Genomic DNA, 25,865 nt, shown 5'->3' with positions numbered 1-25,865 from the left:
CAGTTTATGGTTTAAGTTTGAAGGGTTCTTCAAGTTCAATTGATAAAATTGAATATTAGGAACATTTTGCAAAAAAAATTATACAGCTGGAGATTATTAAAACAGCATACATTCAGGAAAGTGATCATATGGTTTCTAGGGTTTACATTTTTAAGATAATTCTGAATAGGAATTCTTTCTAGTACAATAATTAAATTATTTAGAAATCCTTTTCAATCCCCTTTTTTTCAAACAGATTTTTTCCATTGCTTTTACGGTGGAAGGTTTAAAGACATGTTCATTCAATTACAATAGGCTATGAGTTTTTCAAAATAATTTATACTCTGTTACTCTCTTCTCCAAAAGATAGTTATTTACATGGGTGTTACACAGCAGCACAAAGTAGTCAGTCATCCCAGGTATGAAGGGGTGATATAAATTGTTTAATGCAAAATGAACACATTACAAACATCCAAAGGTAAGAAGAAAGGACACTTTTTTCCAAATTCATGTCTGACAATTTCTTAAGGATAGACATGGGATTTAGAGTGTCTTTAAAATACAAGATAAGAGAATTTGCATAAATCCCTCCTCTTGTGCAATATTCAGCTGCACTGGTACAGTGTGTGCTAATGGATGTGTATTAAATCCAGAAACCCAAAGAACCCTCACCTGTTCAGGGAGCAGCTCCCTGCAGAGAGGGTAGAAGGTGATGAACATTCTGGCTAACAGACAGGCATAAATAAACCCTTCAGCAGCCAACATCATTTCAGAGACCAGTTCAATGTCAGGGACAGCCATGGCACAGGTTCTAGGGAAGGAAAAACACCCCATAATCCAGATGCACAGATCAGTATTTAAACACGGCGAGAAGAAGCCAGCTAAATCAAATGTCTGATGTGTGCAAACATTTTTAAAAACAGAGCTCAAGAGAGTCACAATTAAGAGTGTCAATCAAAGCTGACAAGGGCCCTAGTTCAAAGAAAAATGAGCTAATTAGGCACTGGTGATTGTTAATATTCCATAACATTGCTGCACAAAAGAGGCATCTGAGAAACACAGACAGGTACTGCCCAAACTCAGAGCAGGCACAGGCTGCAGTGGTGGCACTTGCCACTGGTCACTGGGGGCACAGCCAGCAGCTGTACAGGGTCTGGAAGCCAAGTGCAACACAACCATTGCTAAAAAATGTCATCTTTTTTTAAAGGTCTTCAATTTTTTTGAGAGCTTTAGTGCTTTTGTATGAAGGCTTGGTTGCCTTTAGAGGTTTCACTGTTTCTTTTCTAAATATAACTACTCAAACTTTTAGAACAAACACCCAGAAATTTTAATGACACAAATGAAAATATCTCATTAAATCTCATTTTAAAATGAGCATGAAGTAATAATGTTATTGCCAAACAATTTCACAATTTCCTCATTAAAAATCTTTACTTAATTTACATACTAGCAAAAAGGAGATCTTCAATTTTGTGTTCAAGCCAGCTACAAACCAGCACATTTGTACCTCAGAGCTCTTTCTTACTACTGAAAAAACTCAAATATTTCTTATTTTTCCCCATCCAGAAATATACTGTTTAACTAAATGACCAGTTTCAATTTTGTCATATTGTCATATGTATGAATGGGGAACCTGAGGTTCTCATGTAGCTCTGTCTGACCTGCACATCCAGGGATCATAGTAATAAATATTCTACTCTGGATTTCAGTGTCATCTTTTCACAAAGAAATACAAATCTGTTAAAAAAAAAGATAACACAAAGAAGTGTTAAAAGAAGAAAACATACTAGACCTTAGCAAGCAGAGGTATTTCACTGGTAAGCATCATCTTTTAGTAATCTGTCTGGCATTGAATTCAGAAGGAAAACACTGGAGTATTAGAGCCACAGAGAGTGCATATGGCTGAAGAAGCATGTCTATAGGAAGAATCACCTTTGGAAACACAGAATAAAGGAGACTAGTAGGGATGCAGAGGGTTTGAAAAGACCAGGAGACAATATTGAGTAAAAAAACCCAAAATGAAGAAGGGTGAACATGGAGAAGCAAGTGGAGAAGCAAGGTAGTGCTCAAAAGCACTGGAAAGTCCTGGAACCACTGAGACTTCTTGAAAAAGTTGAATCCCTCCAAACTTCTCACCCATAGAGAGCCATGGTCTCACATAGTAGGACTTGAACCAGTTTCAATAGCAAAACTTTAACTGTAATCTGGTAGGACCAGGGTTTACTCACATTTATTCCTTCAGTATGAAGAGAAAGTAATTTTTGGGTAGTACATTACACAGATATTGTGTTACCATCTAGTCTTTCATTTACAAATAGTTTCAGAGGAACCTTGGAGGAAGATATTACTGGTTCAGAATTTATAGTCTGCAAAGGACAAAGAAACACTCCTAGCACGTTCACTTCTTTTTCTTCCCAATTTTATTGTGGATAGGCTTTAACTGTACTGCAACTACTGATTAGACTTCCACCATGAAGTGGTGACTGAATTCCTCAAATTCTTGATGACTGAATTCCTCAAAGCTCCTGAATGGACCCAACATTTACAGATATTCCCTACAGACTAAAATGAAAATATTTAACATATTTTTCTTGAAAGCAGCAGCTTCCAGTGTAATTCACATGAAAAAGAAGCTAAGCAACCTCCATACTGCTTAACAGAACATCTCACCTTGAATCCATGTATTCTGAAAAGTTGAAAATTTCCACCATCATACCAAGGGCAGAGCCCAAATCTTCCATGGTCTCTGTCTTCTCTGCGCCAGCTGGTCCTGCAGGAACACCACTCACTGCTAGGTGGAGAGCCTGAGTTGGAGTAATAGAACACCTTAACATAAGAAAAGGGATTTTTTTTGGATTGCAATGAACTTCTACAATATCAGGAGCTTTTTTATAACTCTTATGTTTCATGGATGATTTATTCCAAGTCCACTTTCTCATTATAATTTATTGCCCTAAACCACAAATGTATCTCTTCCATATTCATGTAAGATCATGGCGTGGTACTACTTGGAAAGTGCTTATTTTAGAGAAGAAAACTGACTACATCAATATTTTTTATCAAGGAGGAAGATCCTATCAGTGATCACATAGGACAGGAAACAGGAGGCCGTAGCTGCTGCTTTGCTTATTTCAAAGAACCCCAGAATTTGGCACCCTAGCTGAGGGTTGAAAGCATTAAGCTAGCCAGGATGCCTGAGTGTATCTTTTTTGATCACTTATTTTAACAAGAAATTCCATACTGGAGCCAAGACATGCCCAGAAGAAAAAGTTTCACTGTATGTGGTATATAAAAAAATAGTAGTTTGGACTTTCACAAATGAAAAAAAAATTGCTGAAAACTCCTGATTAACCTTGGCAAATATCTGCTCATATTCCCCTTCAAACTAGACAATGAATATATAGTTTAAGTTATTAAAAAATATTTCAGTTTTTACAAATGTAGTGGCCATTAAAATCATACCATTTCTTAAGTACGTGCACTTACAGGCACGTAGATTCTGAAATATATTGTGTCTTGATAACCTCCTAATATATCTATGAGGCAGGAAAGAACTCTAAACTTCTAAGAAACACTAAACTTTTCATTCCTGAAACAGATAAAGCAGGCATTGTTATTTATAGCAGTCATTACCTGTCAGTCAAAGGTGTAATAACTTGCCAAGGGGTATTTCCAAAGTACTCATAAAAGTACTGAAACTGAGCATCACAAATGTTGACAAAACTGTTTCTGGACATCATCCCATCTGTGGCATACCTGTGACAGAAAGCAAAAGCTCTGGAAGAGCCACCAAGGAGTCACGATGCCACGTAGGAGCTACTCAGGTGGTACAAATGCCACCCATCACAAAGCTGCAGCTGTCACCAGCAGGTCTCACACCTCATTCCTAGCCACTTATGACTAAGAACTATCACAATCTATTATAAAGGATTAGATGCACCTCGAGGCATTTGTGCTTTTATATAGATGCAAGTGTAATAGAAGATAATTTTAATAGAGCTATTACAGCACAACACAAGGGCTCTCCATACAAACAATGCAGTCTTTTCAAGGGAGCTGAGATTTCTTTGACCACAGTGAGTTTCATTTTACCCCTCAAGCCTTGTTTCCTCTTATCTGAATGCCACCTTAAAAGCCGTTTTATTTCTGAGGCTCAGGGGGAAAATAAGAATTCTTTCCTCTTTCAATTCCAATCCAGTGAAACATTTTGTTCATTCAAACCAACAGCATTAGTTTCACCTGGACTAAAGTTATGCAAAGAGTGAATGCTTTGGGTTATATAAATGTGCAATATTTCAGTTGTCTGCACCTATTAAAAGTCACCACAGGAAGAGGGGATGCTCTGGAGATGCACGTGCCTCTGAAAGGAGAGCAAAACACACAGTGAATTACTGAAGGCAGAACAAACTGTGAATGCAAAATACAGCAGATTCCAACATGCACCCTCTGGGCTTGAAGGCTTGCTGATACCTCTCTGCCATGAGCATCTCTGGTACAAATGGCCAAGATTTTTTCATGATCACCCGAGGAAAGTTCTCCAAGCACCAAGGTAATAAAGAGCATTTAGCTCAGCAACCTGAAAAGATTTAGGTAACCCTCTAAAACCAGATGGCTTCCAGGACTGTCTACCATTATTACTACTAGAAATTAGTTCTTCCTACATCATGAACTAATTCACCATAAAAACTGGCTTGTATGTACAAATTTTCTGATATTCAGCATGAGATGCCAGAAGAAATCCTGGTTCAAACAGAAATTTGAACCATCTCCAAAACAACAATCCAGGTGAGTACAAATGCTGCAGATGGTCAGCTAGGCAGGGTAGGAGGAATGGATGGGTAAGAAGTTGTACATGAAATGGAATTGAAAATTCTGTGGTTATAATCTCCATAGAGATATGTACCAGACTTTCTGAAATTGTACTAATTGTACAAGAACATTTATTGGCAAACTAAAAATAGTCCTTAGGAAAGATCAGAGACATTTTAAAAATAGACAAAGCAATAAGGGGATGAATACAAAATATGATATAAATGACTATACAGAGTTATGTAATACAAAATGACTATGGAATTATTCAGGTTTCATATTAATAGGGGGAAAAACCTCAATGTCAGCTATTGCAAGCAATTCTAAGGAGGCAAATGTAAAAATGCATGGAAATATCAAGAGATAGATATAATGCATTTTCTATTGCAGGGAAAATTTAGACAGTTCTGTCATATATTCATGACCCCTTTAAAGTCTCTTTCCTACTTTGTATTTCCCTTTAGCAGATATTCTATGTTGAAAAACAAAACCAAAACTACTGAAAGTTTTCACAAAGAGAAAGAATACTCACAGCAGGAGAAAAACATTCAGGAGAAGTCTGAGGTAGAAAAGGGTAAAGTAAAAAATCAAATGGCACAAGGTATCCTTCTGAAATGGGACTAAAAACTAAACACAGTGGTAAACTCCTTGGTTAGACATAAACAAACCAAATAGTTTTGGCTTCCTTACACAAATATATGGGTACATATATATTGAATTGTATGTATACATACTGAATGTGTACTCTGTTCTTAGCACACCATTTTGGCAATATGTTCACTTTTAGCTTTTGTCTCAGTTCAGAATAATCCTACAAAACCCCAGTAATAAAGATGTGATGCCCAAAAGGTAGCAGAAATTGAAGAAAAAGCCATGTTTCTTTTTTCAGTAGGTGATGTATTGTTTAATATGTTATAGTAGTACATTCATATGCTTAACATTTAATATGTAAACTATACGAATATGACTATTTTCATGCTATATTTGCTTTCTGTGAATTAAACAAAAAGGAGGTGTTCAAACCTGATTCTTGTGAAAGTCCTTCAGGGCTGTTGCCAAGCTCTCTTTCAGCCTACCAGATGTCATTTCTACATCTAAAACTCATCAGGTTTGTGAAGTATTAAGCTCAGCCTGGGCTGGATAGTCAGAAACTCACTGTTCTCTCTGCCTCTCTTCATAGGCCAGTGTGGCCTCCATGGAGCAGAGATGTACTGCACTGTATACAGTTACCTCAAGGTGTAGCAACCAAGACTCCACCTTTGGAAGAAAAAAACACCCAAGCAAGCATAAATTTATGCACATAACATAAATGGTATATTTTGTACTAAAAATAAAGGAAGTTCATCTCATTAATCTCCACAAAGGATTTTTGTTACAGCAGCACTTTTTACAAACTTGAAATAAGAGTGGATTTTCCATCCATTTTCTCTGTCACTGTACCTTCAGTAGGATTTAGATGAGACACCAGATACTGGGGTTTTTTTTCACATATCCACTTGATTTGAACACAGACATACTGTCTTAAAGCTCCAAATAAGAAAGTCTGGAGTTTTTGTGCTCACAGCCCCAGAGTAGGCACAGACAATACAGTATTTTCTGTCTCCATGTGCTCAAACATAGCTGTATATTGGAGAAGCTACCTCCAAGAAGCAAGCTGCATATACTTGTCCACTCAGTCTGGGGCCTCCCTGCTGTGACAATCAATCTTAGAAGCACAGGCAACATTGATTTTATGCAATGTGAATGCTTATGCATTCAGCACTGTTCTGAGAACAATAAGTTATTGTCTCAGAAGTTGCTGATCTGTTCTCCCTGACCTACCACTACCCAGTCAGCACACATGCTGGCTGGCCTGTTGGCAAATGTGAGCCTGAGAACCAGCTGGAAGGTTCAGCTGATAGGAGATGTGTGAGAGCACTGGAGGTTTGGAGAGGTGTGTGCCAAAGGATAAGACAGGAGGGGATGTGAAACCATAACAAAAAACGAAGTAAAAAGAGCAACAGGAAAGAGAAAGTATGAGAAATGCAATATTCAACCATAGTCTTGATTAGTTCTGTGACTTTTAGTACTCGTTTTTTGATTTTCAATACTTCCAAACAGTAAAATGTCTACACTTTTTAAAAAACATTTTATGTACAAGAGAAAGATAGAAAATTTATTAAATTACAGTAAATTATACAATATTGTGTAACAAAATGTTCTGGCTTTATTATTATTTATTATTTTTTCCAAGCTTATGTAACTAAAGAAATTAGAAATTTGCTCAGAACAAAGTAACATTTCATGCAATTGAAAGTGTCTATTTAATCTACATCCCAAAGAGGGCAGAATTCATGAAGGTGATCTCACATAACTCAACATATCTGATCATTAGATCTACATTTGTTATGGAACAGAACATGCTCCTTTTCTGTGCTGTATTTGCCAAGGGAAATATTTATATATTCCCCTGTATTGTCTTGAAATTTAAGATCAGCAACATTGTCAAAAAGTTTGGTAAGATGATGGGCTATTTGCATCCAAAAATACCAGATATATAAGGAAACCGCTTACATTAGATTTGTGTCAATCACACTAATGCATGCCTCTGTTAAAGTGGATGACTCTCTGACTATGGCATAATTATTACACACAAGGTTTTTATGGGGAAAAGCTGGGCCAAAATGATAAATCAGTGAATGGAGTTAATTACACTTCTGTCAGTTGTCAGAAGAGTTTGAAGGATGAAGCTCAATATAAAACTGAGAAGTCTTGAAATTGTTATTATTTATGGCTAATGCTTATTTGACAAATTGCCTTATTAAGGTCAAAATGCCTTTTGTAGCTTCATGTCTCTCCAAAGACCATGGAATTCGAAAATCACTGTCTACACACCAGCATGCTCTATGCCTGACACCTAAAACAGAGACTTGTTTGCTTGCCTTATGTGTGGATGGAACAAATCACTGAGATTTAGTTATGTGGAGAATCTATGAGGGCCTACCATCATGTTTGAAAAGGCTCCATGTTCAAGCCTTCATCACCTCTGAAAGCATCAGTTTTTCTGAGTTACAACTCACAGCCCTTCAAAGAAAAGGTTTTGCCCGAGGCACACTCAAAGCTGTAGCACTTAGAGAATTGATGGCTGTGGCTGGATAGTAACTGAGGCCAGGAGTATCATCTGGCATGTAGATAACATAGCATGAAGCTTCTGAAATACATCAAAGTGCCTGTGCTTTTATACAGAGGGGTGGCACAAAGCCTAGGAGATCATTCTTCAAGGGAGGAACTGAGAAGGAGAGCTACAAAACACTCCTTGTGCAAGGGGCAGCAGCTCAGTCAGTAACAGCCTACAGACACCATAGAACTTCCAGTCTTACTCATCATCACTATGCATTGCTTGCCTGAAATTTGATCAATCCATGCTAGAAGAAGAAGAAGAATTGATTTGATGATCTCATTGACCTTTTTCCATCTCTAATTCCTGCAAACCTACAACCCAAAAATCCAAATAAATGCATCTTCCATGTGGCTAAATTTCCAGCAAAGACAAATCAGGATTAGTAATAAGACCCTCATCTCTTCTTTCTGAACACCTTATAGTAGTCTTAGCTGGAAGAAAAAAAATGTACGCTACCTTTCTTAGGCAAAATGTTCCTATTTTCAAAGTAAATTAGAAATTTGCTCAGAACAAAGGTGCTGTTCAATAATATTATCAGCTCACAAAGTTAGCTGGAAAACTTCCCTTTCAGTAGAGAAAATGAAGCACATTAATACACAAAGAGGCTCAGCTGTTTTGGCTGTGTTCTTCTTTAAAGGCTGTCTAGCAAGTCTGCTGAAAAACCAAAATAGAAGAAAGGAAAAGGATGTGCTTGCTTTCGAAGTATACAGCCAAAGCTTATTCACAAAAAGAGAGCTGAAAAAGAGACAGAGATTTTAATGATCACCTTAAAGCCAGGAATTCCCTCCCAGTTAAGGCAAAAGTCAGACCAAACATTAGAATGGAACAATATAATCCACTACTGATTTGAAATAGTAACAATGAACACAGCTGTAAGAAAGATAGAAGACGGCAAGCCTTTTGCATTTCCTTTCAAGAAAACGAGAGGGAACATATTTAATTCAGACTAAGGAAACCAGGGGAATGGAACTGTGCCAGAAAAGTCACCCCAAAAGGTAAGTTTGGGCAGGGGAAACACCTCTTCAACATTCCAAAGACTCCAGCGATAGCAAGTAAAGGATGAGAAAAAAATTTCTAACTCAACAGGGCAGTAATGTACAGATAAATTATAAAACCCAAAAAACAAAACACCAAAGCAACAAATAACAAAGTAGATAAGAATCAGTTAAGTGGAGGAGCAAAGAAACCACTTTTAAAAAAGATAGATGTATTATTTTTGATGTACAAAGAGTTAAAAACATGAAACCACATGTTGGTATTGACACAATAACTATTAAGGATCAAAAGATTAAATTATTTATGTTTGACTGATGCACTCCAGCTATTTGCTTGGTATCTCTCAGAACAAAAGTGACATCTCAAGAAACAGGTTTGTGTTGGTTTTTTTTTTAAACTTCCTATTGCAACATTTTCCTGCAAGATGAAACAGACTGTGACTCTAAACATGGCTGCCTCTAAAGCCAGGATGAGTGAATGCAGCTGGGAAGTTCAAGGCATTCCTGCAAGTGTGTGGAAGGAGGATTTTGGCCGCACAAATGCACCACCTCCTGCTGCAGGTGTCAAAGAAGGACTCCCAGAGTATGGATAGGGAGGAAGTGAATTTGATCCAAACAGAACATACTTTTAAGACATTTGACAATTTTGACATCATGCCATCCCTAAATAACGAGCCAATGCCTCAAGTTGAGCTGGTCATGGAAAAAGCAGTAGAAATCCAGTACGTCAGGAATAAAGGACAAAAAAAATCATTGGAATGTCTCACACCTGCACAAAAAGGAAACAATCTGACAGCTCTCATTTCCTGCTTGTTGCAGAACTACACCTTGGAACAGTTTGTAATCACACTGGAAATCTTACCTCTGCTGCAGAGCTTTCATACACCTTTGGCTTTCTCAAAGCTTCCATGACATTTTCTTTATTTGTTATGTCAGTCACCAACTGCTGTACAGAAATGAAGGGAGCTATTTCAACTCTCAAATTTATTTTTCTACTTCATATAGTTTACTAAACTGGGAAAAGAAAAACATGGGAAATAGAGCTGGAAGAATACGCCTAATCAGCTTGTTTTAAGTTCAGTTTCTTAGATGGAAAAAGAAAAATTATTAAAGCCAGAAACACCTATTTTGACAGTGTTTAGACTGAGTAGGAAGGAAAAGCAAAATGAATAGAGAGAACTGCAAGAGCACTGATGATACCTTAACACTCTTCAACAAGATAAAAAGGACAGATTTTAGCAGAATTATTAACTTAGAGTATTTCTGCTCATGCAAGCTCAATGCTCAATATGTACCATGAAGAAACTTATGCATGTTAAACACCACAAATAATTTCACTGCTCTTAACAGGGTTCTCAACTTGTACAAAAATTATACTTTTTTAGCATACAATGAAACATGTTGCTGTCAATGTTTCTAAATTGCAGATTTAAACAATTAGAAATATATTTGAAATTTCAAGCACAGAAGCTTCCTATAGAATATTATCCTATACTAGATTTTCAGAGTTGTACATGATGAGGATTTTCCTTAGATCTGTGGATTGGATTACAGGTATATTGGCAACACAAAATTATCATCTTTACTATGCAAGAGTTCAGTGACTTTTTTGGGTCAGAATGAACAATTACGGCATAATGCTTTGTGTGAGTTCAAGAGTTTATGTTGATTGTTGTAGTTACCTTTAGCCATTAATAAATAACAGACCTTAAACTTGTATTTCTGCCATCACTTTCCTAAATGTAGGGACTTGGCAGAAGAGATTTCTGCACCTCAGCAGTATCATATCCCAATGAGCCTCCAGGAGGTTAAAAAGCTAACAAAAATAAAAGAAGATATTAAAGACATGTGAAGGAATGACCTACAGATCTTGGTCTCAAATTGTGACACCAGCAGCTTCCAGTCCATGTGAAAGGAAAACAACGCAGATAATTACTCTGATGAAGATACCACATTCATTGAAATTCCATCCAAATGGAAATGGCAGAATCTGCCATGTTTAATTTACTTTGTCAGCCTTTCAATGTGCAATGAAATATACCACATATTTACTCTTCAGAATTGCTTGCATCTGAAATTAGAAAAACAAACAAACAAAACAAAACAAAAAACCCCAGTAAAAAATGGCACTAATAAAAATTATTTATCAGAGGAACTAAAGCTGACAAGAGCTTAACAAATTCTCCTGTAATTGTTATTACTGTATATCATAAGAGAAGACATCTTTAAACATTGAAAATGGACAGCATATTATTAAAGGATTTTTAAAAAATTAAAGGAATTACAAGCTTAGAAAGTTGTTATTTTTTTAAAGTCCTACATGGAGACAGGAATGTTTTAGAAATGTATAGTTACACAGCATAAATGTAAATTCCCAGTACTAACATCTGGAGAAAATATAAATCTGCAATAAAGATTCAGGAAGAAAAAATTTTAACTTGCCAAGTATATCAAGTGAATTATATTGATACAATAATAATATTTCTAATAATTAATTTCTTATTTGATTATTATCTAAAGTTATAGGCAGCTGTTCATTGGGCTTTATTAAAGGAATTTCTACTCTTTTATGGTTTTGGTAAGAAAATTCCATGGCAGTCCATGTTTGGCTGATTTCTTCCAAAGTTTGGGAATAATAAGAGCAATAACAACATTTGTCTATACATTTGTCACATTTCATATTTGGAATTGAGGAATTTAATTAAATTATATGTAATTCACAGTGATGGTAAACTATACCACAGACAAGAAGTTCATTTTGCTAGGCTGTGAATTTTGATACCTAGGTAAGTCACATGAAAATATTCAGTTCTGTGATTAATTTCTTGAAACAAGACCTAAACAAACAGTATGTTACATACAATTCTGCAAAAACAGAAGGGAAGAAAAAGTCCATTTCTCACCTTTTCAGTACTCAACTCATGCACAGCATTGACAACTACACTTTGGACTTCATCTTCTACCTTTATGTAACTGGAGTCCCTGAAGACCTGAGAAGGTCTTCTGCTACTGAAAGCCTGACCTGTAAATAAAAGAGACAGCAGGGAGCAAATTAAGTCAATGAAAAAGTCCAACATAAGCATATTACAAAGTGTTCAAATGGAATATAAATAAAAAACTACAATTAAATAAGTTATATGCACTCAAGGTACCAGATACACTTTCAGATTTGCCACCAAAGTGTGGACTTAATCAGCCTAGAAGAAATATTTCTTGATTTGTTTTTTTGGTTTTTTCTTTTACTTTGTTTTGTATTGTGCTCTGGTGTTTTGTACTTCATAACAGTGAAGGTAAGTTTATTTGCACAGCTGCCACTGAAGCTGATGTAAGATACAGACTCAGTATCTGAGACTAGAAACCCTGGGGAGTGATGCAGATATTTGCAGCCTTTTGTTGCTACTTGGTAGGATCATTGAAATTCAATTTAAAAAACTTAAATTTTTAATCAATTATTTGAAAATATGACAGTCAATTATTTTTTCATTTTCTTTTTGTTAAAATAAATCACAATTTTGTGATAATACTGTTAGGAGCTCCCTGCATTAAAAAGAAGCTTAAATGTGCTTTTATTAAAACTGCATGTGATTAATCATTGGTATACTGAGGAAAAACAGAAAACATCTGTTACACTCTGCTACACTTTCAGATTCACAGTTTTTTAATTTTAAAAATAAAAAACAAAACAGAAATTGGTCTACAATTTTTTTTTTTTCAAAATGGTTCAAAAGAATTTTATTAAAATTTTGAAAACCAACAGCTTCTCCATGTTTTAGCCTATGAACCAAATCCACTGAGATTTCTTTTGATAAAAAAAAGAGCATCAGAACTGGATAGGTGGAGTTCACACTTTTGAAACAATTTAGGAGAAGACATCTACAATGAAATCTGATTTTTCTCTTAAAAGACTAATAAATGGGCATGCAATGGAGATAATTTCTTTCTGAATGAAACAAATATGAAACAAGAAGAAACTTTATACCTGCTAGGTTCAAGACTTTGTATTCAACCATTGTGCTGTCTGTGAGTGTCTGTAGTGTCCTGCAAATAGTCTGGGGGGTCTTTGTTGTTATTTTTACTTCATACTTCTCTTGTCCCCATAGAAATTTTCTTCTGCATAGCTACTGTGAACAAAATATTGAAATACTTCAAGCAAAGGAAGTGCCCTCCCTTTAAAAATTAGTACCTTTCCTGCAGCTCCCAACCCTCTGGAGCTAGCCTATGAGCAGAGCAGATGAAGCTCTGCAAATTCCACCTGTAAAATGGATTGTTGTCTGGAGGCTCTGCCATAAATCCCCTCCCTCTTTTTTTATTCCCCATACTGTCTCAACTGAGAGAAGTGGCAGCATGATTTTACATATAACTCCACAGGGGCTGCAAACCCGTTCAGAAAAATAAAGTTTTAAAGGAAAGCCCCCAGAACAAAGCATGTTCCAGAACATTCAGTTTGGACATGAGTAATAAACCCACCGAAACATCCAAGTGGGTGGGAAGAGTGAGGAAGGGGTGGCACTGAGACAGATAAATTGCAGAAATAGATGGCTGTGGAACCTGCCTTGGCAAACCTTCTGAGCTTCACATCCATCTGTTCCACATTAATCTCTCTCCACTGGGTTTTAGTCCAATCATCAATGCTGCCCTGAAACAGAAAGCACAGATAAAAGCATCAACAGCATTTGGTGAAGACAAGCTTCTGCCACAAACCAGATAAGTGGATGCAGGGGAAAGCCCATCCTACAACAAGACTTCATAGGCCTAAATTTTTTCCTACACCACCATTACTTTTCTAGCACACATAATACTCCATCTTCTATAAATTCAACTCAAAGAAAGCATTTTAACAGTTTCATGTTTCAGTATCTGATAAAAACATACCTGCACAACTTTCTTGTGCTATCAGGCACACACCTATACACACAGGTAACATACAAGTGCACCTGGGAGATTCTGGGAAGATGCCCTGCAACTCCTCCTGGGGGTGCTACCAACAAAATTACAGAAAGAGGATCTAGTACATGGATTTTTAACCTTGCCTGTCAAAGGCAGCATCTTGAGGGAAACAGAACTTTGCAAGACTGATTCTCCACACAGATTTGTACACTGACTTTTCTGGACTCTTGCTTCTAGATTTGTAAAGCTTTCTAATGTACAGTTCTGAGTTCTGAATTGGATTTTATGGATTTCTTAATTTTTAGTCAGTTACTTAAACTAATCAAGCAAGTTCTGGGTATTAAGAAAGCCCTAAAGGAAACTACAAAGTTTGTTTTGCTTTGGGATTATCTTGAAATTGGTTGACTTGGGAACAGAGATATTTTTGCTCTGGGTATCCTAAAACATAGCAACTATTATTTCAAAAGCAAAAAGAATAGTAAAATCTCATGTATTTAACTTTTTAAAATCAAAACTATAGCAATTCTAAGATCAAATTAAAAATATAACATTCAAATATAGTCTAAATTTATGAGTAATTAGAAAGTAATTTAAAGAAAAATCTCACATCAATATAAACATGAATATCCCACACTTTCTTGAGCAATTGCACTTTTCAACATTGTTTCATGTGCTTGTAGCCTGGAATAGATCCTTCAAATAGTTCTGTAGATAGATCCTTCAAATAGTTCTGTAGATAGATTTAATTTTAAATTAGAAAAATTTCTTTTTCCAGCATCTCAAGCTCTTGATTCGCTGGAAGAGGGAAGGAGCACTCAAAGTACAGTAGTAGGGTATACTGAGCTTACTTAACCTGTCAGTGAAATCTATGGATCCTGCATATATGATTCAAGACAAGAAAAGCTGAGAGAATTATGGCAAGGAGGCTACAAAGGTGCATTTGCATTGCTTCTGAAAGCACCCAAAAGCATATAAATAATTCTGCACTGAAACCACACAAGAAAAGCTGCATATAAAGAAGTTAATTTATATTCTTACTTTGACTTATTAAACCACTTCTTAAAGTTGTATAATGTTAACAAAGTCCCCTTATGGTGTTTTAAAAAAGAGCCACTTAATGGTCTTTAGGCTATTCTACTCAAGAGCATGTTATGCTGTGTAAAGGAACATGAGGAAGTATTCAGAATTTTTAATTTTTTTTTTTTTTGTAAGCATATGCAACGCTGGAAGGGAAACAAGAAACTTGAATTTGGTGGCACTAGAATTGTAACAGCATCTTCAAAAGAAAATATCCCCAAACCAACAATCAAAACTTCCCAAAACACCATTAAAACAAAAAACCCTCCAAAACAACCCCTCAAAAAAACCTCCAAACAAAAACCCAAATGTTCCAACTCACAAATATTTTAATGTGTACATTGAAATATCATTAACTTTTGTACTGAAATATTACAAGCAAATCTGTTTTTCTGAGAATCTTCATCATCTTATTGAGATGAACATATGGATTTTCTACGCCAAATGGAAAGGGAGCTTCCATTTTAAATCTTTCTCTGAATCCCATCTGCTTACCCACGAAGAACAGGTAGTGACATTTGTGACTGATTGTGCTCATTCTTATTAAGAAAAACAGAGACAAAAAGGGCTGATCCCAGAATTCAACATATGTCAAGTAAAGTGCATTTTCATCTGATTAACTGCAATGTCAGATGCCTGAAGAGGAATCACTTTGTGCTATACTGACAGAGCTCTATTCTTAATGGCATTCTATTCTTTGGGCAATTCCTATTTAACAGAGTAACATTTTCTTTAAGCAAAAAAAAAAATCACACTTGGTAGAAATACACCGGTAAGCTCAGTATATTAACAGTGGGAATATTCCTGCATCAACTCATAAATAAGAAATTACAGTGGATGAATTATTGAACCAAAACTATACCCTATGTCATAGCTTTTACTACAATGTTTTAGAATTCATTTTATGGATCACTGGTAATTACAAACTATTTGAACTTAATAAACTCAGTTATTTTATGTATAAACACATAAAGCTTCATTTTAATTATGCTGGAAATCTTCCACACAATAAAGCAGAGAGTTCTACTCCTGTTGCTATGCCCACTTTCAAATATGCAAAGATGGCCTGGAAGTAGCTTTCTCATTCCACAGATCTCCCCCCCAAAAAAAACATTCAGCAAATCATGTGAAAAAAATTCCATCAGGTTAAAAAAAATACCTTGACATGTGGTTTTTGTCTGTATCAAAAGTAGGAAATAAGGGAAGGTCGAATCTGAATCATTTCAGAGTAAGTAGAAAACCAGCTAAAGGTACACGCCAAAAATCCTGCCAAAAATATTAGACCAGATGGGCACAGAAATAGAAATGTCACCATGGACTGGCAGTGCATATCCCAAAACAGACCAGATAAAGGTTTCTTATTTCTCATATGAGGATGCTGCTCTTAAAACAATGGATTAATAAGTTCTTCTTTTAGTGTCAGTAGGAAACACTACAGCTGCAGTGTTTTCCCATCTATTCCTCTCACCAGATTTTTTAAATTCAGAAAAATTCCACTTTCCACTCACAAAAATTATAACTGGGAGGGGTATGGAGCAGAATATATAGAGGAAAAGGTGGCTGAGGTTGTCTGCAAGACAGCACCACCTAAAAGCCATCAAATTCTACCTTTTGAAAGCATATTTGAACAGTCCCAAACTACTGCTGCCTATGGTATGAAAGTCAAGGAAGGATATTAGGAAAAAATTTCTTCACTGAAAGGGCTGTCAAGCATCAGAACAGGCTGTCCAGGGAAGTGGTAGAGTCACCATCCCTGGAATATTTAAAAGGCATGTAGATGTGGAAGTTAGTGGTGGACTTGGAAGATCTGGGTTTAAGGTTGTATTTGATGATGTTAGGGGTCTTTTTCAACCTGAATGATTGCATTGTTCTATAAAAATATGTGAGGCTTAAGATTCTAAGATTCATTCATACACTGGAAGATTACTGTCATTTTTTTGACTATGAAATCAAAGACAAACATCAGTAACATATTTAGTTACAGTTCTAGGAACACCACTTTGGATCAAAATTCACCATCAGGAGTCAGTTTTGAGGATTACACCTAATTAGTTTGGTTTAAATTAAACTGACAAATTTAATCCACCTGAACATTCCACTTACTGTAGATCTGATTTGCATACTGCTCAAGAGATTTCAACTTCTCCATATATTTCTGAGAAATAAAAGTATTTTCTGGGCTTTTTAAGAATCTGCAAGACAAAAACCCACACCTAATCAGGTTTTTTTCCTTTTACTGATAGTACCTCATGAACAAATGCTGGTGGAAAGTTTTCATTTCCCCCTCCTTGCATGCTGTTAGCTATGTCAGTTTCCAATGTTGGACTTGGTATTACACAATAATTTAAGTCATGTGCATCTAAAGCTCTCACAGGAGCTTCCATCCTCTCTGCTCCTGCCTGAAAGCATGTTTGCTTAGGATAAGGACAAGAGGAAGGAGCAGAGCACAATTTTCAAATAACTTGGATGTCCATGTCCCCCATAAGTACCTTTGAAAGTCTTGTCCCCATACAAGAATAAAACTCTTTATGGACTCCAATGACAAGTAGGACAAAAATGTCTGTACTTGTTCCTTCAGTTCTTTAGAACATTAAAGCTTTCCCAAAGTAACCAGCATATTTTTGTTAATGATTTAATTATAACCTCCTCTTCATCCCCCCACTTATTAGAATATAAATTAAGTTATTATGAACCAGCAGGAAAATGCAGTTTTATTTTTGCATTGTTCAATACCTTTTTAATGTGTTCATCATGTTCGTTTGCAGTTATGTAGTTCTTCACTAAACAATTGCAATGAAATATTGCAATTTGGGATAATTATCTCCTCAGACATGGGTTTTTTTAGAAAGCTTCCAACATGGTTGAAAGCTTGACATGAAAATAAAAAGAGAAAAAACCCAAACAGCAGATAAGGCAGTAGAGTTCTCTTTCTGTTATAATCTCAACATGAAATCTCATTCAAAATATTTCTAAAGTGCAGAGACTGGCACTGAACCAAGCTATACTGTTGGTATGTGTCCTGTGCTTACCAACAAAACACATATTTCTAAATATACTCTTAAATTGTCCCCAACAGATGAATTCTAGAATGCTAAAGAATTACAGATTAGCTCAGATCCTTAAAAGTATGGAGCTAGGTTTTCCAGATCTTGACATATACCCCACACTCTTGATACTTCTAAATCACAGAATATTCTGAGTTAAAAGGGACACAAGGATCAAGTCCACCTCCTAAGTGAAATTCTATCCTGTACTTTTCTCACTTGTTTTCTCCCCTTATTTTCCCTCAGATATATTCTCTCGCATAAGTCACTAGGCTCTTCCTCCTGAGTCTCATAAAAATTCCAAATCTTACATGTAAGCTAATATTTTCTAGAGAAAAAAAAAAAAAGCCTACTCTTGTAAAAGCTTACCAAACAAGTGGCAAGCAGAAGTGATTGCTTTAAGTGGCCTCCCATTCTCATGGGTATGTGTAAAGTTAAGACAAGTTATCAGCCTTTTGAAAGAGTAGATGTAACAATGTATGCATTATCTGAAATCAGTAAGAAAACAAGTTTGGAAAGAAACTGGGTAAACATTAAATGCAAAACACTCATTTAATTGCTAACAATGCCAGAAGTGCTTACCTAGGGAAAATTCATTTATTCAAAATTAGTAGCTAAATATTCATTATTACTGCCTTATACCCACAACTAATTTTCAATACTCTGCCACAGTTTGAGTGTAATACAAATGTATTACATAGAAATGTACATCTAAAAGTGACTTCAAGAGGAATTAGACCATGTTCATGCTCCAAGAAGAGGTCTGCTATACCTATGCAATTTGCAAAAAGGTTTTTCTAGCTCTCCCTGGAAGATTTTTCAGTAATGAAGAGGCTGTCACCTCCTCTGGCAATCTGTTCTAGCAATTCATTATGCTTGGCATAAAGTGGTTTTCTCAGTCATCATACTTGAACCTTATACACTTTAAATTAAGTTCAGTGTGTTCTGGGTGTAGAGAATAGACTATTTCCTTCCTGTATGCAGAAATCTCTACTGTGTTTGAAGATTTATGCCTGTTCTCTCTCTTCTTCTTCAGCCTCAATGACTATCAACAGATCCTTTTCCCTGAAGTGTAATGCCTGATACAATACTCCACTAAAGGCTTCATCAAAGCCTCTAGTGGAGTATCTCTTTTTTCGAAGATGCTGATTGAAATGTGAGATTTCACATCCTTGTGTCTTTCAGGACAATCACTCATTTGAACATTTACATACTTACCACTTTCTTAATAACATGACTTCACTTACTCATGTTCAACATACAACAATGCCTAAATCATATTAAAGAACTGTTTCTAATCAATTCTTTCCTGTCTTATGTTTTCATTATTCCTGTGTATGAAGAACACATGCTCCAACAGCCCAGGTTACCTATGTGCTACACTGGATGGAGAGCCTGGACACACCTGCCATCCATGGATTCCCTGGGCCTCATGCAGACAAATGCAAAATACTGTATGTTAGTGAGCTGAACATCTCTCTGTTTCTTTGAATTGCATTTTAAATCTGGCTTTAGTGATGGGTTAACTTCTGGAAGGAACCTGCAGTCAGAACATCACTAAGGCAAGAACAGAACCATAGAACACAGTTTGATTCCCAGCTGCAATATATATGTCAGTATTTCAAGGCATTCAAATCACAAATAGCTTAACTAAAGCTGTAATTTAAGCAATGCACAAAACTATCTTCCTAATATTAAAAAAACAGTTTCATGTATATGGGTACTGGCTTTTAACACAGATTCTAAACCAGAACAGTCATGAAATCCTGCACAAAACTGAGGCAACACATCTGTCAAGATCCAATGTTTTGGCTTTAAAATCAGTATAATCAGCTTCAAACTCCTTTAATGTTAAAAAAAAGGAGAAAAAAAAGTATGAAATGCATGTTTTTTCAATGGCAGAAAAATCTGATGGATGGCATATGGTAGTGTTAAGCACATAGCTCACCTCTGCCACTGAACACACTTTGAGATTTTTCAGTGCTGTTTTAACCAGCAAGCAATGATTGATACTATTAACAGTGTTAGTTGTTTTTTTTTTTTTTTAACAGAAACTGAGTTAGCAACTGAAGCATTTTCTGAGAAATACAGAGTGATTTTGAATAACAGTTTAAGATATAATGCAAGTGTACCACTGCAAAATCAATGCATGTGTGTACTAGGGACACCTTTGCTTAGGAAGCATAGTAATAGGGATAGCCATCTATATTGCCCCTTACTTTTATACTGTTTCACCCTTTTAACCCTCCTGTTAAATAAAGATCTTCTCAGCAGGTTTTTACGAGACCAAATTATGCCTATGTAGTATGATTAAGAAGGTTATTGTGCACATCAGACTTCAGCTACTCAAATACTTGAAGTCAACTCACTAAGTAAACAGCATCCTTTGACTCTGAATCATTGTTACATTTAATTAGGGAATCTTAATCCATGGCTGCCACATGTATCAGGCAACAGAACAAGTCATTTTCTACAGCACAGATGTACTCTAGTAATACTCAGGGTAATTAACCATGTTCACAGATAAGGACTTTTGGAAAAATAATAGCAGGGCAGAAAACAGAGGTGCATTTTAATGCAAGCTCATGTTGGCTCTAAAGGGAGAGCTCCAGCACCTTCTCTTCTTTTTTTATTAGCAACAAACACAAACAGCAACATGCAACATGTACATGTAAAGCTACACTTGTTACTTTGCTAAATATGTTAAACATTAATAATCTCTGAGAATTTTTTTTCTTTGCAGCTTGTCTGCATCTCTTTTCTGTTGCAAGCCACTTGAAAAATAAATTAAACAAATAGAAGTATCAGTAGCCAAGGTGAACATTTAAATAAAAACCCAGCACCTTTAAATAGGCATATCAAATTAACTTGTTTACTTAAGAATCTTCTTCCTTTCTAACTCTATCCATCCCTCAACTAACCTAGATTTTGTTGATTTGAGGGGTTTTTTTTAAATACACAATACAAGCCCACTCGTATATACACAAATCCCATGACAGGATGAACTACTGCACTTCTCCAAGGCAAATAAAGGAATTTAGAAATAGTTCTGTGGTTAAATTAGTATATATTCTCTTTTAAGGATACACATATTTAACTCACCAAAAATCCATCTAAGAGAGAAAGTCTGAGAAGATCACATTTGTGCCCTGAAACCTAAGCATCCTTTGATCCTCTTTGGGATCAGACCCACCCCAGTCACACCACAAACCAGATCATTCCTCTGTTCAGGTTTTCAGGCACTTCCATTCACATTTTAGCTGAATACATTCCTGCCTATCCAGAAGCATGTAAGGCTTGTTCCTGGAAATATGTGGACACTATTCATATATCATACACTTAACAGCATGAACCTTGAAGTTTCTGACAAATAAATTAACTGTAAGATGACAGCTATTGTCTGATAAAGATCTGGATTAGGATTGTAAAACCCAAAGGCAAATAGTTTCTGAAGAACCTGGAAAATAAATATTTTAGTGGTGACAGTAAAACCAGTGCAGTAATTGGTGCTTGGTATTTCACCTGTACCTCTTCTGTCAACACTAAGACTGCATGCATGAGGAAAGAATGGCTCAAACTTGAAAACTAATATTCATTGACTGTGCTTTACCTGGCAATAATCTGGACAGTCAGCAAATTTACAATGCAGAATGCTCATTCAGAACTGTGCTACAAGGCTGCTTTTGTCCTGAGTAAGTCAAGTCACTTAGGAAGCACTCATCACCTCAAAAATTGATCAAATTCAAAACTTCTTGCAGTCTACATCTAGCCAGATTGCTGTACTCTACCTAATAGCTTTAAACTGATTTTCAAGCATGTCACCAAATTTATGTTTATATAGTGAGCATGCAGGGAATCCTCCAGAGGTAAAGGCAAGACTGGGTAAGTTACACACAGACCTCAGAAGGGGAGCCTTGAATCCACATTTGCCACAGACAAGGCTGGTTCAGAGCTTCCTGGTGCTTCAGAGGGAAGAAAAAAGGCAGCAGGAGGTCACTGCTGCCATTCACTTCTCCTTTCTGAGGCAGCTTTGTGCAGGGATCAGCAGGAATTTACTGTGAACCATAAGGGATTTTATCAGGAGCAATGAAATTCAGAAGTACAGTAGAGCGAGTCCTGACCCTGAGACATGGAAAGCTTTGCCATGGATTTGAAAGCAGTTTCAGGATTTTTTGTCCAAAGGCATTAAGAACTTTACAAGGCTTCTGCATGAACTAAGTGCCATTCATTTAGTTTAGATCTGGTTTATAACCATTCCTCTGGGTTTTTATAACCTAGATTGTGATATATACTTGCAAGAAAAATCAGTGTATGCACACAGAGAACATACTTCCTACCCCATTTAATGGAAAAGTAAATCTCCATATTCTGCTAATTATTTATTTATAAGTATCATTATTATATATTTTATCAAATTTTTATTTGCTATTTATCATTTTAACAACTTTAGTATTTGTGTCTGCTCCCAAATTTTGCCTGTTTAAATAATACCTTACCACAAAAATGTATTCCTCACACATGCAGCAATCTCTCTCCTTAACACACTGCCAAAATTGCCACACAGCAGATCCAAGCTCCTGGAGACCAGCAAAGCTCACAGCCCACCTTCTAATGGTCTGCATCTGGGCAAACCCAGCAGCCTTGTGGGTACAAGGTGCCAGGAGCACAGGGAAATGGCAGGGACACAGCCAGGAGAATCCCCTTCTGGATCAGGCTAGTGAAGAAGAGAACCATCCCAGGGCACCAATTACATCTGCACCTGGAGCTGGACACACCTGGGCTTCACCAGCTCCCCCACTTCAAGGGGAATTTAATCAATATCTCCCTGCTCCACAAAGCTGCAGGGTAAAAATGAAGGAGACAGAATTTGGCTGCCCTCCTGCCAGCTAAGTGCTCTAGCCAGCAGGCAGTAAAGCCAACTACATAATATGAGAGTGTTCTTCTTTATTTGAATTTATGTTAGAAGGGGATTAAATCCTTCCAAAAACCTAATTTTACAAGTTCATGGACATTTATAACAATGAACTAACATTAGAATTTTGAAAATTACAAGAAAAGGTATCTAAAAAAGTACACTAATAAATATTCTGTTTTATTTTAAAGACATGCCAAGACTGCTGGTGTTAGGAATTATTATAGCTTTTTAGCTAAAATAATTTATTTAATTGAAATTATTTTAGCAAGATTCTTCTGTAAACCAACATTTTATAAACATTCTCCATCTTTTTGAGCAGAATCGACTGATTTTGTATCTGTACCAGAACTGCATGTAAATTGCATCATAACACTCAGGAAAAAAAGCTTACAGAACTGACAGTTCTGAATATTATATGTAAAAAATTGACCTTTTTTCTTTTCTTTTTTTTTTTTTTAATTTTGGGCAATGTTGCTGGGGTATTTTGTTTCACGTTATCCAAATGGTAGACATTGTACCCAGCTGTGTTGGAAGCCTTCCTCATGCCTCTCTAGTTCAATTCAGCACTACAACATTCCCCGAGTCACAACTCCAAGTTTACAGATACTTTTGAATAAAAAAGGAAATAATAATACCCTATGTACAGGTTAATATTATTTCCTTGCAGCATTAACAATGTTAACATACTACCAAAAGCTAAAGGATTGTATATTCTCTTTCTGAAGAGCTTTCCAGAAACTATTCAGTAATTCTGCTCACTTTAACTATTCCCCTTGAGTCCACCAAAAACCAGTTTTTTCACCTTTTGAAATTGCAACATAATGATGGAAATTTCCTCAATCAAATTAACAAAAATTATTTAACCTCTACAAAAAAGTCAGTAACAAACATATGCTTGAGATAGTCTTTGCAATTTGATCCTTTCCCTTCTGCTTTGGCAGAATGAGCAGTTAAGCCTGTGCTATCTTAAATAATTTCTATGAAGGAAAAGGTGATGGAGCAACAGATATTTCCAGCTTCATCCTGGTTAATTCACTTCCAGGATTAAAACACAAGTGGAAATGAATTTTCCCATGGAGCATACACATTTAACTTCATTTCAAATTCAGCAGATTGAGTTAAAAAAGACCTAGATGCAAAAGAGCAAGCACTCCTAAACACGTACTTTCATGTATAAACACATGGTTTATTATAGTAACAGAAAGTGTTGCTATGAAAATTAAACTTAAATCTTTCCCAGAGGAATAAAACTGAACACACTTTAGCCTCTTTAGTAACGTGTGCCAAATTAATTTCTATGGTCTCTGATTTCACTCGAATGAAGTAATTGTTTTATGCCCCAAAGGGATGAAAATAATTTTTCCCTTGTATGTTTAGAAATCAGAGTAGCTATTCTCCCTAGGAGCAAACCAGTCATAGGTTCCCCAGGCAGACCCCAGGTTGCTGCAGACCCCTTGTCTCACCACTCTCATCTATAGACTCCCCTCACCCCTGGCACAGGGCAGGGCTCTCTGTGACCCACCAGACTGTGAGGAACCAAGGCTGCCAGCAAGAGCTCCTTCACGTGCAATGGCTGTGCACGATGTCTCTGATGGGCACAAGCTGCCACCCTTGTAAAACTGCTGGCACAGGATGCTCTTCCCAAGCATCCACAGCTCCCCCCCTCCATCAAAGCACCTCAACCTGTCTTTCTCATGACAGTCAGCCAAGATCCAACACATTCACCCCAAATCCCTTTCACAGATCCTGCTGGTGAGCACTGTCAGACACTGTAAGATTGGATTTCTTGCTCTCGGATATATTCTAAGGGGTGGGATGGAGTAGCACACTGTCTCAATAATTGCAGAGCTGAAGTACATAATTTTCCAGCTCAGATCCCAAACATGAGCCTCCCATTTCCTGGAAAGGCATGGGTCCAGAGGAGGGCCACAAAGATGCCTAGAGGGATAGAGCACCTCTCCTCTGAGAAGAGTTGTGAGAATTGGGACTGTTCAGGCTGGAGAAGAGAAGGCTCTGAGGACACATTATCAGAGCTTTTCAGTACTTAATGGGGACTTACAAGAAAGAGTGAACAAACTTTTTAGCAGGGCTTGTTGCTACAGGACAAGGGATAATAGTTTTACACTAAAAGAGAGTAGACTTGGACTGAGTATTAGGAAGAAGGTTTTTTTAGTATAAGGGTGGTAAGACACTGTAACAGATTGCCCAAAGAAGTTGGGGATGCCCCATCCCTGGAAACACTCAAGGCCAGGTTGCATGGGGCTCTGAGCAACCTGTTCTAGTTGAAGATGTCCCTGCTCATCACGGGAGAATTGGACTAGGTGACCTTCAAGGTTCCATTCAAACTCAAACTATTCTATGATTCTGTAATTCTAATCAGCTGCCAGTCCTGTCTCCTACTATAACTGCTTCCAGTTTCAGTAAAGAACAATAAAAAAGTCCCAGGAGCAGGAACCAAAAACTATGGCTGCTCCCATCCTACACAGCTGACTAACCACAATAATAGACAAATATTCTGCACTTCTTTCCTGACCTCAGATTTTTCATTTTCCCTTACTTAAAGGCAGAGATTTAAAAAGGAAGATGAAGGGGGTTCTGTCTCATCCAAGGACTAGCCTAGAACACTACATTTTTTATAGCTATAAATAGATGAGTCCTTAGTTCTTAGAGGCAGGTGTCATGCTTAGAGGCAGGACACCAGCACTTTACTAAAACAGCTTCCAAAACCCTAAGAAGCAGTGGATTTAGGAATCACCCTTGAAATTCCTCATAATGCTATTACTAGTCTGCTCCTTGCACAGCATGTGACATTCTCATCCTGTTCAACACTCTTAACTCTCCTCTGTGCACTGTGATTTTGTGTTCTGGTATTAGAAACCTGAGCCTTGCTGTCTGCATGACTGAGAATAACCCATATTTCTCAGACACTGGATTTACCCAACAGCATAGATAATTAGCAATACCTCAATCTTCAGTGAACTTTTAAGGAAGATATCAAA

At 36.7% G+C, this 25,865-nt stretch overlaps 1 protein-coding gene across 1 annotated transcript in view; it reads right to left on the bottom strand.

Annotated features, from left to right (window-relative positions):
• The window catches only part of DNAH11 (dynein axonemal heavy chain 11), a 40,595-nt gene that overhangs the window by 5,625 nt on the left and 9,105 nt on the right, over positions 1–25,865 (bottom strand). The window contains 6 exon segments of the mRNA XM_050970997.1: positions 652–790; positions 2,650–2,783; positions 9,806–9,889; positions 10,809–11,014; positions 11,847–11,965; positions 13,411–13,579. Of these exon segments, the coding sequence (XP_050826954.1) occupies positions 652–790; positions 2,650–2,783; positions 9,806–9,889; positions 10,809–10,898 (447 nt within the window). The 5' untranslated portion in view covers positions 10,899–11,014; positions 11,847–11,965; positions 13,411–13,579.

Source organism: Serinus canaria, chromosome 2 (assembly GCF_022539315.1).
Source record: "Serinus canaria isolate serCan28SL12 chromosome 2, serCan2020, whole genome shotgun sequence".
Lineage (NCBI taxonomy): Eukaryota > Metazoa > Chordata > Aves > Passeriformes > Fringillidae > Serinus > Serinus canaria.
This window is presented reverse-complemented; position numbering and strand designations above follow the sequence as displayed.